This window comes from Electrophorus electricus, chromosome 12 (genome assembly GCF_041902795.1).
Source record: "Electrophorus electricus isolate QZ-2024a chromosome 12, ASM4190279v1, whole genome shotgun sequence".
Classification (NCBI taxonomy): Eukaryota; Metazoa; Chordata; class Actinopteri; order Gymnotiformes; family Gymnotidae; genus Electrophorus; species Electrophorus electricus.
In genome coordinates this window covers 19,640,672-19,655,991 of record NC_137508.1, presented here as the reverse complement: position 1 = coordinate 19,655,991, position 15,320 = coordinate 19,640,672, and the positions used below count along the sequence as shown (strand labels likewise).

At 37.7% G+C, this 15,320-nt stretch overlaps 1 protein-coding gene across 4 annotated transcripts in view; it reads left to right on the top strand.

Annotated features, from left to right (window-relative positions):
* Window positions 1-12,600, top strand: part of mypn (myopalladin) — a 69,139-nt gene extending 56,539 nt beyond the window's left edge. For all 4 annotated transcript variants that reach the window (XM_081724471.1, XM_035531413.2, XM_035531414.2 and 1 more), the window contains 7 exons: window positions 6,213-6,362; window positions 6,449-6,525; window positions 9,516-9,642; window positions 9,738-9,945; window positions 10,222-10,387; window positions 10,636-10,769; window positions 11,998-12,600. In XM_081724471.1, coding sequence (XP_081580597.1) covers window positions 6,213-6,362; window positions 6,449-6,525; window positions 9,516-9,642; window positions 9,738-9,945; window positions 10,222-10,387; window positions 10,636-10,769; window positions 11,998-12,176 — 1,041 coding nt within the window. In that variant the 3' untranslated portion in view covers window positions 12,177-12,600. The remainder of the gene's footprint in view (window positions 1-6,212; window positions 6,363-6,448; window positions 6,526-9,515; window positions 9,643-9,737; window positions 9,946-10,221; window positions 10,388-10,635; window positions 10,770-11,997) is intronic.
* The last annotated feature ends 2,720 nt before the right edge of the window (window positions 12,601-15,320 follow it).

Below are 15,320 nucleotides of genomic sequence, written 5' to 3'. Positions count from 1 at the left end.
TTGTAGGCAGCAGTGTGAGAGTTCAAAGCCACACGGATGGTTTTGTCCACTCATGGCTGCTGGTTGGGAAATGTCTTGATGGTGGTTCTTGGGATCGTATCATCCACCAGTTTCCCAATGAACCCCACTATTGTTTCTGTTAACTCGCTGACATTATCGGTGCTGTGCTGGAACATGTCCCAGTCTGCGTCATCCAGAGCATCCTGCGGAACGGCCACCGATTGGTCTGTCCAGCGAGCTAGTGCTTTGCTCTGTCCAGCGAGCTAGTGCTTTGGTCTGTCAATGAGCTAGTGCCTTGTAGCTGGCCTTGTATGGGGTGTAGCAGTGATCTAGTGTCCTTGTTCCCCTGGTAGGGCAGGTTATGTGCTGGTAAAGGTTGGGCACTGCAAGCTTGGGGTTAGCGCTGTTAAAATCCTGAACCAGGATCAGTGCAGCGTCCTGGTGTTGTAACTGAAACTGTGTGAGAGCCTCATGAAGTTCACACAGTGCAGTGTCCGTGTTTGCCTGAGGTGGAATGTACACAGTGTTGATGATGACCAAGGTGAACTCTGAAGGAAGGTAGAAAGGACGAAACTTGAAGGCAAGCAGCTCCAGGTTTGATGAGCAGACTCCAACACACTCCAACACCTCTCGACTTCCCCAAATCTGTCATCCTGTCCATGCAGTGTACCGAAAAGAACCTGGCCAGCTGGATAGCTTGGCTCGGTACCACTGGGTTCAGCCATGACTTGGTGAAGCAGAGGAGGTTGCAGTCTCGAATGTCCCTCTGGAACTTTATCCTGGCCCGGAGGTCGTCTAGCTTGTTCAGAGACTGAACGTTGACTAGCAGGATGCTAGGTAAGGGAGGTTGGTGTTCCTGAGCCCTCAGCCTGTTCCTGGCGCCGGCTCGCTTCCCTCAAGGCCTTTTCCTCACATCGCATCCTTTGTTCTCCCTCAGGATCTTAGTTGGCCAGCTTGGGTCTGGGGTTAGAAGCGGTTTGAGGTAAGTATTGTTTAGACTAATAGAAATAAGAGAATCTGCTGTATGTGAAGCGCATCGTGGTGCAGAGTGAAGGGTGTTAAAAGTGAAAATTCTGCGAGGAAAAGTGAAAAAAGTGACAGAGCTTAGTCACCAGTGCATGTCTTCTCACACCTGCTAACTCTGGACATTGGGTTGGTCTGAAGTTAAGGGGTTCCATGGATACTGTGGGGGCTGGTATCCCCCACAGTATCCATGTATCCAGTATCGACACACACTCGAAGGGACTGAGCCCCGTCCCTGCATGGCAGAGAGTTTTAGATGTATTCTGCCCAGGAGAGGTAAGTACACCACATCTAAGGATTGGCTGAGAAATTTAGCCAGCTCCTGGTTGACTCTCTCTACATGCCTGTTAGCTTGGAGAAGGTAACGGGACGTGAGGCTCATGGTGATGTACACCTTTCCAAGGAGTTCCTGCCATACTCATGATGTGAATTGAATCTCCCTGGCAGATACAATATCCTCTGGAAGCCCAAAATGTCTAAATGTGTAATGGAAGAGCAGGTCAGCTGTTTTCAGAGTGGTGGGTAGTGCAGGCAGGAGGGATAAATCACACCATCTTGGAGAATCAATCTACAATGATTATGGTGTCTCCCTCGGAAGTAGGGAGATCAGTCACAAAATCTAAAGCCAGGTGAGACCAAGGATGATATGATATGGGTAAAGGGAGCAGCTTGCCTTCTAGCAGAGTATGCAGTATTTTACTGTGTGCACACTCCACATAGGAGGAGAGCTGTTTGACGCCGGCCACCTGTAGTGTACACTTAACAGCTGGGCAGTGCACGTCAATCCTGGATGTGCCCTGTGCCCAGTGAGGTGTGTGTCTGTGTGATGAGTGCCTTACGATGTCTCAGTAAGATGTAGAGTCAGGGCAGTGGGCAGTGAGGATGGGGATTTGCTGCCTCAATGTCGTGGTCCAGGTCGCAGTGCACAGCTCCCACGAAGCAGGAGGGAGGGAGGGCCAGTTCTTTGCAGATATGGTTTTGAAGACCTATTCTGCTTTGGGCTTCCATTTTAGCCACTTAGCCTGCCCATGGAAAAGGTCATTGAGAGGCCTGGCCAGGGTTCTGAAAGACTGGATGAACCACCAATAGAAGTTGGCAAACCCTAGGAACCGTTGGAGCTCATGGCATGTCTGGGCTCTTGGCCATCCGGTCACCACCTCCACCTTACTGCACATACTTCATGCATATGTAGGTCAAAGGTAGGTGAGTACATCAAGATGGCATCAATGTAAGTGACAATAGATCTACCAGAAAACTTCATGTAGACGTAGACAGTGTGGAAGCTCCCAGTTAGAGAAGCATTGTTTGCTGCACATGAGTGCCCACTCTTTGATACAGGTCCTGTGTCAAGTGTATGCACACGTAGTGGAGATGGCAGGGGAATCTGCTTGATGCTTAGCAATTTGGCAAGGCCCTGGTCCATGAGGTTGTGCTGTAGCCCATTAGCATTGCAACAAGAAAAGAGCAACCCTTGTGTATAACATCATGTAAAGCCGTTTGAGTTGAATCCCAGCACCACACAGCTGCATGGGTTCTTGAGGAGCTGCTGCCTATCCTACTGGTGATGTGGACTCCTGCAGAGGCGACCCTCTGCAAATGGAGTGACGTCTTTCCTGCAGGAGATGGTCGTAGGTAATAGCATGGTGAACAACATTATTCAGGGTTGTTGCCTCCTGCTTACAGTCTAGTTCAGCCTGCAGTTGTCATCACAGTCCTCTGATGAAGGTGTCCACCTTGACCAATGGAATACTGCCTTGATTTCTTTTTCTGGACACTAGTGCAGCTCCCCTAGTGTGATACCGCTCCATGACTCGAGAGATGATGAAAGCTATCTTGGTGTGATTGGGCACATATATACACACACACACACACACACACACACACACATATATATATATATATATAAATATGCGTGTGTGTAAATATATGTAAATATATATATATATATATATATATATGTATGTATATATATATATATATATATATATATATATATGTATATATATATATATATATATATATATATATATATATATATATATATATATATATATATATAAATAAAGACGCGCTTTGCTTGCACAGCTGATGAAGGACCTCTGTCTGAAATGTTCTGTTTCGTTGGTTCTGTGGAAACTCTCTCTCTCTCTCTCTCTCTCTCTCTCTCTCTCTCTCTCTCTCTCTCTCTCTCTCTCTCTCTCTCTGTATGTGTATGTGTGTGTATGTGTGTGTGTGTGTGTGTGTGTAAAACACAACCTAGCACTATTTCACCATAACTTTATTCAAATTGTAGGTGACACAACCCACATCAAATGTTTTTTCAAATTGCGATATATCAGTTATGTATTATATACATAATTCCTTAGAACACACTAACACAAACGTTTCCATGCTGAATTGAAGTGATGTGATTTCTGACTGGGGGATGACTTTGAGTGTCTGTGATGCATTTGCAAAGAAAAAGCTGTGAACTCTGCTGAAAAAGGAGGCGATAGCTTGTGTGGAGAGTAAAAGGAAGGGCTTCTCATTTGGGAGGGGGGCTACTAATGCTACGTTTCATGGCATTTATTAAATGACACTTAACTACATCACTAGAATAGTAACTTGCTAGGCTAGCCTGCCATGTTAAGATAAAAGCCTAATTTAATGGCTGAGTGGTAAGCAGGCTTGGACATATAAAAAGCGCTATATAAATTTGATTTTCATTACTGAGCTAAAATTAAATGCATGTAAACACTGTAGTGTTAAGTAAAAAAAATATAGTACTCATTATTTAATTATTCTCATATTATTAATCAGTTTTGTTGAACAATTGGTTTTATTGATATCTTTGAAAAAGAGACAGGATTCCAAATTGTACTTGTTGAACTCACAGATTGTAACGAGGAAGGGATTAATGTGCGAACACACTTGCGAAGTGCCGACACATTTATACAAAACCGAACTAACCAGGAAAGCCATAATACAAGGGACGGATGGAATGGAATCATGTAATGTTTTTATTAACAAACATAGACTAACAATACTGACTAGAACCAAGGATAAACAGACAAACATAAGGGGAACAGGCTAATTAGGGTGTGGGCAAGATTTATGCAACAAAGTATATACATACACAAACAAAGACTTACTGAGAGCAACAATGATAAACACAACTATGAACACAAAGACTTGGACGAGCAGGGATAAAAGAACTGGGCTTCGTAAGATGAACAAACAACATTCGCGACAAAGATACAGGTAGCAGAACTAGACAAGTAAAGCAACATAGATCACGAGGATAAACAGAGTGCGTGGAGAAAATATATATGAATTTAGATCGAGGAATGGGAAGCGGGATTAAACGGGAGGTAGCTAAACACATATGCATGAGGACAAATGAGATCTAACTAAACAGAGGAGCGAGAATCAAGGACAAACGGAATCTTACCAAAAACACAATAAGCAAGAGACAGAAACAAGCAAGAAATAACCAGAACCACATAGAGCGAGACCAAACGAGAACTAACCAGAAACCTTTTACCAAAACAATGACCAACAAACAAGAGACGAAGGAACGTGGTATAAATAAGACAACAATTAGGGACAAACTCGGAAGAGGTGGAGACTAAGAGGAGGAGACAGGGAACCATAGAGAGGGATGAAAACCTGGAAGTAACTAGGTTGCCCGGGAAATGGGGAACGCTCCAGTCTGTAGACATGACACAGATCAAAATACCAACTTGGACAGGATACTTTAGGCCCACCTAAGGGACACTCTGGACTCTAAACCAGCCTTACAAGGTCCCAACTCCCATGTAAAAATGTCCACATAACTGTAATATACTGTAAATAATTGTACAATGTACTGTAAATAATAGACAATTGTTTTTCCAGATTCTGCTAATAGGCACACATTCACATGTTCAACACATTACGTTGGCTGTTTTTAATCTTTAAGTTGTAGTATCCAGTTTCACTGATATTGATTTACTATGTGGTATACTCCATAAGCTTGGTACTGCTACATGTGTCCAACAGAGCGTCCTGCTGCTCTTGAGGCGTTTCATTGCTGTTACTACCACTGCTCTATTTATTGTATACTTTTTGTATGCTTTTTTTTTTACCTCACACTATAGTGTTAATATCTTTTAAGTTTAATATTTTACTTTCTTATGAATATCTGTAAATAGTCTTCGCACTTGTCTTGCCTTTCTAGTATTTTACATGTCATAATGTGTGGACACACCTATACAAATTCCTTCTATGTCTAACATACTTGGCGAAATAAAGTGATTCTTATTCTTGTTCTGAAGGCTAAGACTAGTTAAACATTAAATGATAATCCACAAACCAGGAATGACAAAAATGCTGAAAGCACAAATGGGTAATAAACCTTGCAAAGCCGTGGTAATGGAACATGCTTTGTGGAGTGACATGCTTTGTAGAGTATCGTATAAATGTTTATATCACTTCTTAAATGGTTTTATATATATATATATATATATATATATATATATATATATATATATATATATATATATATATATATATATATTTTAGTGGTATTATCGTGTTTATGTAGCCAGAACAATGTTGTAATATCCCAGACAGACAATGCGCACATGTCCTAATCCTGATCTGACAGATTAATCCAGCATAGTCCACATACTAATATATATAAATTCATGACCTGTGTTATGAAATGAAACTCCAAAGTAGTTATATTCAAATAAAGTGTTACAACCTGGAAAAAAAAACAGATGATTCTCAAATTTCAGACAGTATAAATTAACAGTTGACCCTGACCCTTTGGGGTTGGATCACGTTTGCTGAGCCTTGCTTGCACAAAGATACAGAATGAGAGGGTAGAACTGTCTGACAAAAACCCTTCACACTACAGACATTAAAAAACTTTTTGGAACAATATGGCAATATTTCACAAAAAATAAAAATATGTTTGCAGCAAAATATTTGCTTATTTTTTTCCTAATGTAAACTACATTACATTGATTCCAATTATTTACAATCAAGTCAGAATCAAGTCTGAAATTTCTGGAAATCAATAGTCATAGATCCCAGTTCTTCTATATGACCAAATATTTAGAAACTTAACAAAAATGTTATTCCTTTATTAGCTATTTTATTAATCATGTGATTCAGCCAACACATAGAATATTTAAACTGTGTGCTTTATACTCCCCCCTCAGGTTTACTGGTTTAAGGATGGGAAACAGATTTTCAAGAAAAATGAGCACTTTAAAAGAATAAGAAGTGGGGATGGAACATGTTCTTTGCATATCGAAGCTGCCACTAATGATGATGATGGCAATTATACTGTTATGGCAGCAAATCCTCAGGTAACTACTTACAGTTTGACTTCCAATATTGGAGTGTCTTCAGAATATTGTAATATGTGAGTATAATCTTCTGCAAATGTTTATAGGGAAGAATGAGCTCCACAGGCCATTTGATAGTACAGTCAGGAATTGTGCGAAGTAGGCCTATGGTTCATTCTCAGAGGTGAGTTATTCTCCATATTATTTTATGTCTCCCTAATGTTTGTTCTTTTTTAAAACAACATTAGTCAATGTAAAAAGAAAAGAATACCAACAAAAATGTGATAATATAAAGCACATCATTGTAGTTACAGTGTGTTTATTACTAAAGAAATTCTGGAGCAAATGTTTCTCACTCTGCATCTGCTGTTTAGAATCCCAGGTACTAAAGCATATTGGCTTGGTATGGGAGACCCATAATGTCCCAGCCGTTCTGTGTCCTAGTGCTGTTGTTTTCTTGAGTAGCATTTAAACACCCTCTGCCCTTGCCTGAGGATTTTAAGAACATGGTATTGATGTCTCCCCTATCATGATACATATAGTATAAAATTAATCTGACAGAGAATTATTAGTTAATTCAAAATCTCTCATTTGATGAAACCATATACCTAAGATAGCATACAGATAAGAACACACATCCACAAAGGTTGCGTTCAGTACCCAGGGAGTATACATCTTGTAATAGTGAGCGGTAAAGGAAGCGGACGCATGTGTGGAGAAGAGCGAGATTTATTAGTGGCAAATCCAAAGTGGTAGTCATCAGAGTAGCCCAGGGTCAGTTTACCGATAATGGAGAATACAAGGATCCATGATAACAAGCATGCAAAAGCACACAATGGCAAAACATGGGAAGCAGGCTATAACATGAAGAAAGAAACACAAAGGCTAGGATTAACATACAGACTAGGAGGCATGGACTAAAAATTTACAGGCATACAGATACAGGCTTTCAAAAACATCCAAACATCCAATTAACAGCCAAGACACAGCGTTTAAAAAGACATGGTTTAAATACATGAACTTAACAAGACTAGAAACGAAGTACAGGTGTGGAAAACCAAACGAGGGGTGGAGAAAACGAAACTATGGAATGGAACCAAAACACAGAAGACAGGGAAACCATAGAACATGGAAGCTAGGAGGGACTAACCATGAGAAATACTGATAAATATGTAAGTTGCTCTGGATAAGATAATTTGACAAATTCCATAAATGTAAATGTGTTTCAAAATGGCATAATATAAATTGGTCGCACACTGCTCATGTAAGACTCCAACCAAATATTCCATGACCAGAATGTATCCCATAATGCAACAATGACAGACAGCCACATGGTTGTCAAAAAGCCAACAGTGGATATATAATCTTCTGTAAATCTTTATAGGGAAGAATGATCTCTATAGGTCATTTGATAGTACTGCCAGAAGTAGTACAGATGTTACTGGTTATGGTGTGCTATAGCTACTGCCAACATTCATTTCAAAACTGCAACAAAATGGAATAGCAAATTAACTGACAGCTAACAAACTAAATGTGGTAAATGATCTAATATTAGCAAGTGTTTTAGCAATATTAATATTTATTACTAGTTTGTATGCTAGTTTTTTTTATGATGCTGCCATACTAAATTATAACAAAGGCTATATGAACTAATTCTAATAACTATATAAGTTAACTATATGAATGAACTCTAAACAATTCTGAAACATTTACTCGTGTAAGTGCACAACAAAAATACAATATTTAGAGCAGATAAGAGAATAAAAAACAATTACTAACAACCTCTGTGGTATATGCTATGCTTGGTCACACCTAATACCTAGATCATAATTCAGAAATTGTGGCCGGGTTATTAAATAAAAAATAAATAAAAAAATTTAGGTCCAAACAACTGCTGTACAATCACAATTCCATAATTGCTAGCCTCAGCCTGGCTAGAGTACAAATTAGTATTTCCATATTTTACATATATTTTGGAAAAAAAATATTTTTGATGAATCTCTCCAGTTTTATGATATAAAATCTGTACCAATTCATACTGAAGCTGTTTTAGTGGTTCACAGTGGCCTAACACCTTAATTAAGACACTATAAAGTGGCCAATGAGTGTGTATAATATCCTTGACCAAAGTTTGTGTATAATACTGTTTATATACTGCTTAGGTAGGAAGAAGGTATGTATGCAGGAGTTGTGGAGCAAACAAGCTTTAACTTTATTTAACATAAACAATACTCTTAATAAAATAGAAGTAGATACCGTACATTGATGACATTTTTGGTACTGCTGCATGTAAATTTGAAGAGCACCAACTATTCATTTCATTTCTTCCTTCTCCAAGTTACACTCAGCTCTAGAATATACATAAAATATAGCACATTATAAACCTCCTATTTGCAATACAATTATTCCCATCCCAAGGGCTGTAAAAAATCCATCCCTTACTCACAGCTACTAAGACTTAAGGGCATTTGCAGTGAGAATGAAGACCTCCTCTAGAAAAGTATAGAAATGAGTGAATATTTTCATAACTGTGGGTTTCCTAAGGAAGTCATTGATTATGCTTTTGTTTATGTCTTACCTGAGTGGATTGTATGAACAGGTAAACAATTTACTGTTAAGACAATAAGAATTCATTTGGTACTGAAAACATAGAATTAAAGAGGCATATACAATATGATAAAGCTGATGCAATAAAAATCTCAGATCTGCAAATTTGCATTAAAATTCTTTCTACCTAAAGTCCCCCACCACCATCACGACCAAAAAAAAAACAAAAAAACCTCACGCTTCCACTGTCCCTCCTAATTGAGGCAAAAGCCTATTTATGAAATAAACACTTACATACTAAGATCACTGAAGAGCTAGATTTTTGATTCTCAAATGTATGCACAAAGGCAATGGCTGGTAAAAGTAGATATATTCATATTTATAGATTTTTAAATAAATGATAACTCATTTGCAAATATAAATGTAATATTTGGATTTACATACACAAAAGATTTACATACAAAAATGCTTGGAAGAATATCAGTAACCAAGACTCACTGATATCTGTTGTTTGAAAAATTACTATTTTCCTGTGCTGTCTTGCCAAAATTACAAACTATTTAAAAACCCAAAGGTCTTAATATGTAATAAGTGTTTAATTGTGTGTATTTCTCGCATTCATCATAGGGTAAGAACCCGTGTAAAGCAAGTGGAGGGAGAGCCTAGTGAGGAGCATTTTTTCCACCCTCATTTTTTGCAGGCTCCTGGTGACATGGTGTCTCATGAGGGCAGGATCTGTAGATTAGATTACAAGGTACAAAAATAGCTAGTCTTTACAAACTTCAGCAAATCATTTTCAATAACATGATTTGTATGAAAGAGATTAACAGACCTCTTTAAATAATTTAGGTGAGCGGACTGCCCTATCCAGAGATGATTTGGCTCCTGAATGGAAAACCAGTATATCCAGATTTGAATCATCGTATGTTGGTGAGAGAAAATGGGATTCACTCTCTAGTAATTGACCCTCTCACAAAAGGTGATGCTGGGACCTACACATGCATTGCATCAAACAAAGCTGGACAGAGTTCATTCTTCCTTGAGCTAAGCGTTGTTGGTAAGATAGCAAGTGTCCTATTTTATGATTAAGAAAATATGTTGTGAGCTAATTATACAATATTCTTTTAATATATTCAGTTCTATATTAACCCAAGCCACTGTCACTAATAATAAATAATAACATATATTTCATCAAAATAACTGCATTTTTATTTATTAGTTCTTATGTTTTGCGAATGTCAGTCAGCACTTGGAACTGTGCAAGTAATTGCATAAACATCATTTTATGCTTCATGAGAAAAAAATCTTTATTCATTTATTTATTTATTTTTAGAGAAAGAGACAAAACAAGCCCCCATGTTTGTGGAAAAGTTGCAGAACAGAGGCATTGCAGAAGGTCTTCCTGTCCGTTTAGAATGTCGGATAGTTGGGATGCCAACACCTGTGATTTACTGGAAGAAAGATAATGACACCATCTCTAACTCTAAAGAGAGATATAGGCAAGTCTGCCTTTTTAGTGTTTTCTGTGTAATAGATGGGCAAACAAGAGCAACATATATACTAAATACATGCAGTCTTCATTTGCAAAGCTTATATAGCATATGTAGACATATGTATTATTGCTATTATTATTGATAATAATAGTAGTAGTATTTGTAACTAGGAATATTGCAGACATTATAACATCAATTATACAGGGTTTTCCTTTTCCTAAAGCTTATTATTGTGTGTAATGCTTTCAACTTAGCTTACACCAAGATACCACAGGATATGTTTGCCTCCTCATTCAACCAAGCAGGAAAGAGGATGCTGGCTGGTATACAGTGTCTGCAAAAAATGAGGCTGGTGTACTTTCATGCACAGCCAGACTAGACATTTATGGTGAGTCCATTATCCTTGGCATTGTAGTATTATTTATTATATATTATTAAATTATACAATAATACAATTTCCAAGTACTTTGTATATTTGTTGAACAAACATTAAGTTGGCTAGCCAAAGCTGTCAGGGACTGCTCCTCCCCCATAAGTGACATGGTAAGGCCCGCCACGTGCAGGGGGATCCACATATGTACTGTGAATATCTGTTTTATAACCACATTCCTTCGGGATTGCATACATGTGCACAAGGTTTATTGTTAAGTGTTAATGTGTCTATTTAAACCCCTGTCTGTGTGTGCTCCCTTTGTTGATCATTGTCACTATGTGTGTGTTAACACCTAGCTCTGTAGCAGTAACATTGGTTTGTGTAGTTCCCGTTAATGTGTATACCTCTTAATTTAATGTTGAATGTATAGTCATGTTTACTGTAAGTGTTATGTATGAGTGCCACCTGTGTCATATATGTTTTATGTTAATAAATGTGTTTCACCAACGAGGAAGTCTGTGCTTCCTGCCCCCCGCCCTGCAGCACTTGGGCCAGCTTCATTACAAAAGCCCGTTCCAAAAGCACAGGAACTTAGAATACTTAGTAAATCAATCACTACGATATCTAATCATTTGATTTTATACAATGTTTGATTGACCTACCTTGACAATTCCAGTATGGTTAGGGTTAGTGCTATTGGTAAGAACTGCTATCAGTGGCGTTCCATGGGACAATAGAGAGATAAAAGAAAAGATGCCAGTTAGGTAGATTTGAGTATGAAGGGCAGTTTTGTTTAGAAGTTAGTTTTGATTTATTTAATGACTAGTTGCAGGTTTCCATGAGTATCAACATCAATAGGTTTCTGAGGAAGAATTAATGGAACAAACAGTTTTAGTATGTATATCAGGAAGATGGAGGATGATCTAAAGAAGAACAGAAAACAAAATTAAAGTGAATTTTTAAGCAAAATTAGTCTATATAGATCCACAATATAATAGAGTATTGCTTGATTAGACTTGATTAGACTTGCTTTATTTCTTTCAGGTTTTTGTTGCAAATTCTGGAGTTATAACCTCAAACTGTTAAAATCCAGGTGCATCCCTTCAAAAGAAAATTCTAATTTACCTTGTTGCTAAAATTATGCCAATTTTGTCTTACTTTCTATAAGCATATTGGCAAGCCAGCTTAATAGTCTTTTATATTTAAAATATAATGTATCTGATTGTCTGTTTTTTTTTTGTAGCCCAATGGCATCAACAGATCCATTCACCAATTAGGAATGCATCATTTACTGGAAATCACTATTCACCACCAACTGGTGAAGGTCCAGATATTAAGCCAGTGTTTCCCAAATCTGAAAACCACCTCATGATATTCTCCACCTCCCAAGAAGAGTGTACACCACAAAGTGAGGAGCTCTGAATGCTAATAACCTAATAACAACCATATTTTTATTTTAAAAGCACCTAGAGGTATCTGTTACATTTATTTTTTTCTTTCAGTGGGCAATGTTTAACAGGTGTGTTAACAGCATGTGCTCTATTAATGCATGTATGATTTGTATTTAAATTGCCAAATGAGTTTATAATAATTCATATAAATGACAGTATAATAGCTAATGTTGGTTAATCAAACTAATGAATATTTGCATACACAATGAAAGTAAATAGCAGTACAGAAATGCAATTATGATTGAGAAAGTTGAGACTCAACTATACCAGCTGTATGCACCATTTTTTGATTTTTTTAACTTTAGTTTTGAAAGTTTTTTTTGTTTATGAGCTACAAATTTGCCTGTCAATTCTCCAAGCATCATCTCAAATAAAGTCAACAAGAAAAAATAAAATGTCAAAGTTTCAGTTTCTCTTTTCAAAAAATTTTCCCCCCAGCCTAACAAATCAAATTAAAATTTCTGTAGTAATAAGTGTAAGGAAACATATGGGGAAAAAAGCTAGCTATCCATTAATCTTGCTGTATTAAACATCTTTATGACAATTTTTTTTGTCAAAACAGGTTGAATTTGGGATTATTCAATCAGTATGTTTTAATAGCTGTATGTATTTCTGCTTTATGCTTTCATGTGCCCTGAGCTACCTAAAATACAAACACATCAAATACTACTTTGCTTAAATTAAAATCTCTGCAAAAATCTCTGTTGTACATTGTTTTGGGATCTACTGAAGTGTAGGTGATTAACAAATGCATTGGCTAACAAATACATCTGTGTATTTATTTCTTACCAAATGAAAATTGCAAAGGTTTGATGGGAACAGCCTTCAATGCCCTACAGAAATATAGAAACAGTAAATCATAATGTATACCAATGGATATCAATATTGAGGATCAACAGATTTAGAACACATACCTTGCACCTTATTAAGAAATACCTACCAGATAGAGGTAGAAACTAGTCCATTTGAGTTTCATAATGATAAAGCGCCAATTCTAATAAAGCGCCTCTAATTGTATTGAACATTGCCAGTATTTGACTACTCTTTATATTGCCCCTATTAAACTGTATATTTTTACTGCACTTGGCTCTGTTTCTGTTCAAAAACCTGACAGAACTCAATTAATCTAAAACCCAATAAAGATCCCTGTCTTACCCTCCAGTTATCAACCATTATCACTCATCAACATAGACACAAAAATTATTAGCAAGGCATTTCATTATTCCATCAATGATACACATAATCAAAGTGGTTTCATAAAAGGAAAACACCACCCACCAACATGCGTAGACTACTCAGTCTAATACAATACACTTCACTCCACAAGTTAGAAACTGCTATAGTCACACTAGATGCAGAGAAGGCCTTTTCTTATTATCAGAAACACTATCAAAATGACAATATTATCAAAAATATGTCAAGTGATGGTTGGTGCTCCTCCTTCCCTTCCCCTGAACCTGGTATAGTCCCTAGGGGGCTGTGGTTTCCAATAGAGAGTATGCTCTGCGCAAATTGGCTGCCACTTCTGATCGGTGTGTGCTGATATATTTCTATAAACTGTCCTCGAGTCTGGAAAAGGTGCTATATAAAGGTAAACAACAATAATATAAAATGCTTTGATGATTTGAAGCTCTTAATTTTCCACAATATATTTTCGCTAATGAACTACAGTATTTTAATCAAAAGGATAAAGCCTAGTTGTAATGCTATGCCTACCTTCCCACTTATCACATGGTACAGCCCGCCACATGCAGTGGGAGTTTATTGTTGACTGTGTTCACTGTTACTGCCTTGTTTGTTGCACACCCCCTTGTTAGCACACACCTGCACATTGTTGTTTGTTTCATCTATGTATGTAATTAAACCTCTGTGTGTAGTCATGTTAGATGCATCATGTCACACAAGTGTTGATGTTAGTCTTGTACCAATTGTAGTGATTTTAGTACTTTTAATGAATTGTCAGTTACAGTTGGTAAATTTAATTGGGGCACCACCCTGATTATCAGGGAAAATGTATTCATTTTAATTAATGCATTAATTACTAATAATTAAGTCTCAACTCATGAAAGTCGCCAATTTGATACATGATTATTACTCGTCTACCAAACATTATATACTCTGGGCTCACAGATGCAATGTCGTGGCCAAAACTGACACAAATTTTGGTTTTCACAAAGTTTACTGGCTCAGTTTTTTTTAGATCCTTTTGTCAGATGTTTATATGGTATAATGAAGTACAATTATATTTTGGCCAGAATTGTAATAACCAAGGTATGGTTTTTGAATAAGCAGAGATAAGAAAAAGCATTTCATATGTTTTGTTTGACAAATACATCCAGTTTAAGCAAAGACTTAATATTTAGTGTTGACCCTTCTTTTTTAAGACTTCTGCAAGTCACCTTGGCATACTGGATATCAGCTTCTGGGAAAAAATCTTGACTGATGGCAACCCATTTTTGCCTAATCAGTGCTTGGAGTTTCTGTGTTTTTGTTTGTCCACAGGCTCTCAATGGCATTGAGATATGGGGAGTGTCCTGGCCGTGGGCCCAAAATTTCAATGTTTTGTTTACCAAGCCACTTGGTTATCACGTTTGCCTTGTGACATGGTGCTCCATCATGCTGGAAAAAGCATTGTTCATCACCAAATTGCTGCTGGATTGTTGGGAGAAGTTGCTCTTGGAGAATGCTTTGATACCATTCCTTATTCATGACAGTGTTCTTAGGCAAAATTTTGAGTTCCCTTGGATGAAAAACAACGCCACACATGAATAATCTCAAGATGCCTCACTGTTGGCATGACACAGGACTCATGGTAGCGCTCACCTATTCTTCTCTGGACAATCATTTGTCCAGATATCCCAAACAGTCTGAAGGGGGCTTCATCAGAGAAAATAACTTTACCCCAGTCCTCTGCAGTCCAATCCCTATACTTCCTGCAGAATGTTAGTCTGTCTTTGATGTTTTTTAGAAGTGGCTTCTTTGCTGCCTTTCTTGCCATCAAGCCATCCTCCAAAAACCTCCGGCTCACTGTGCATACAGATGCACTCATATCTGCCGTCTGCCATTCCTGAGCAATATTTGCACTGGTGGTGACCCAATCCCATAGCTGCATCCT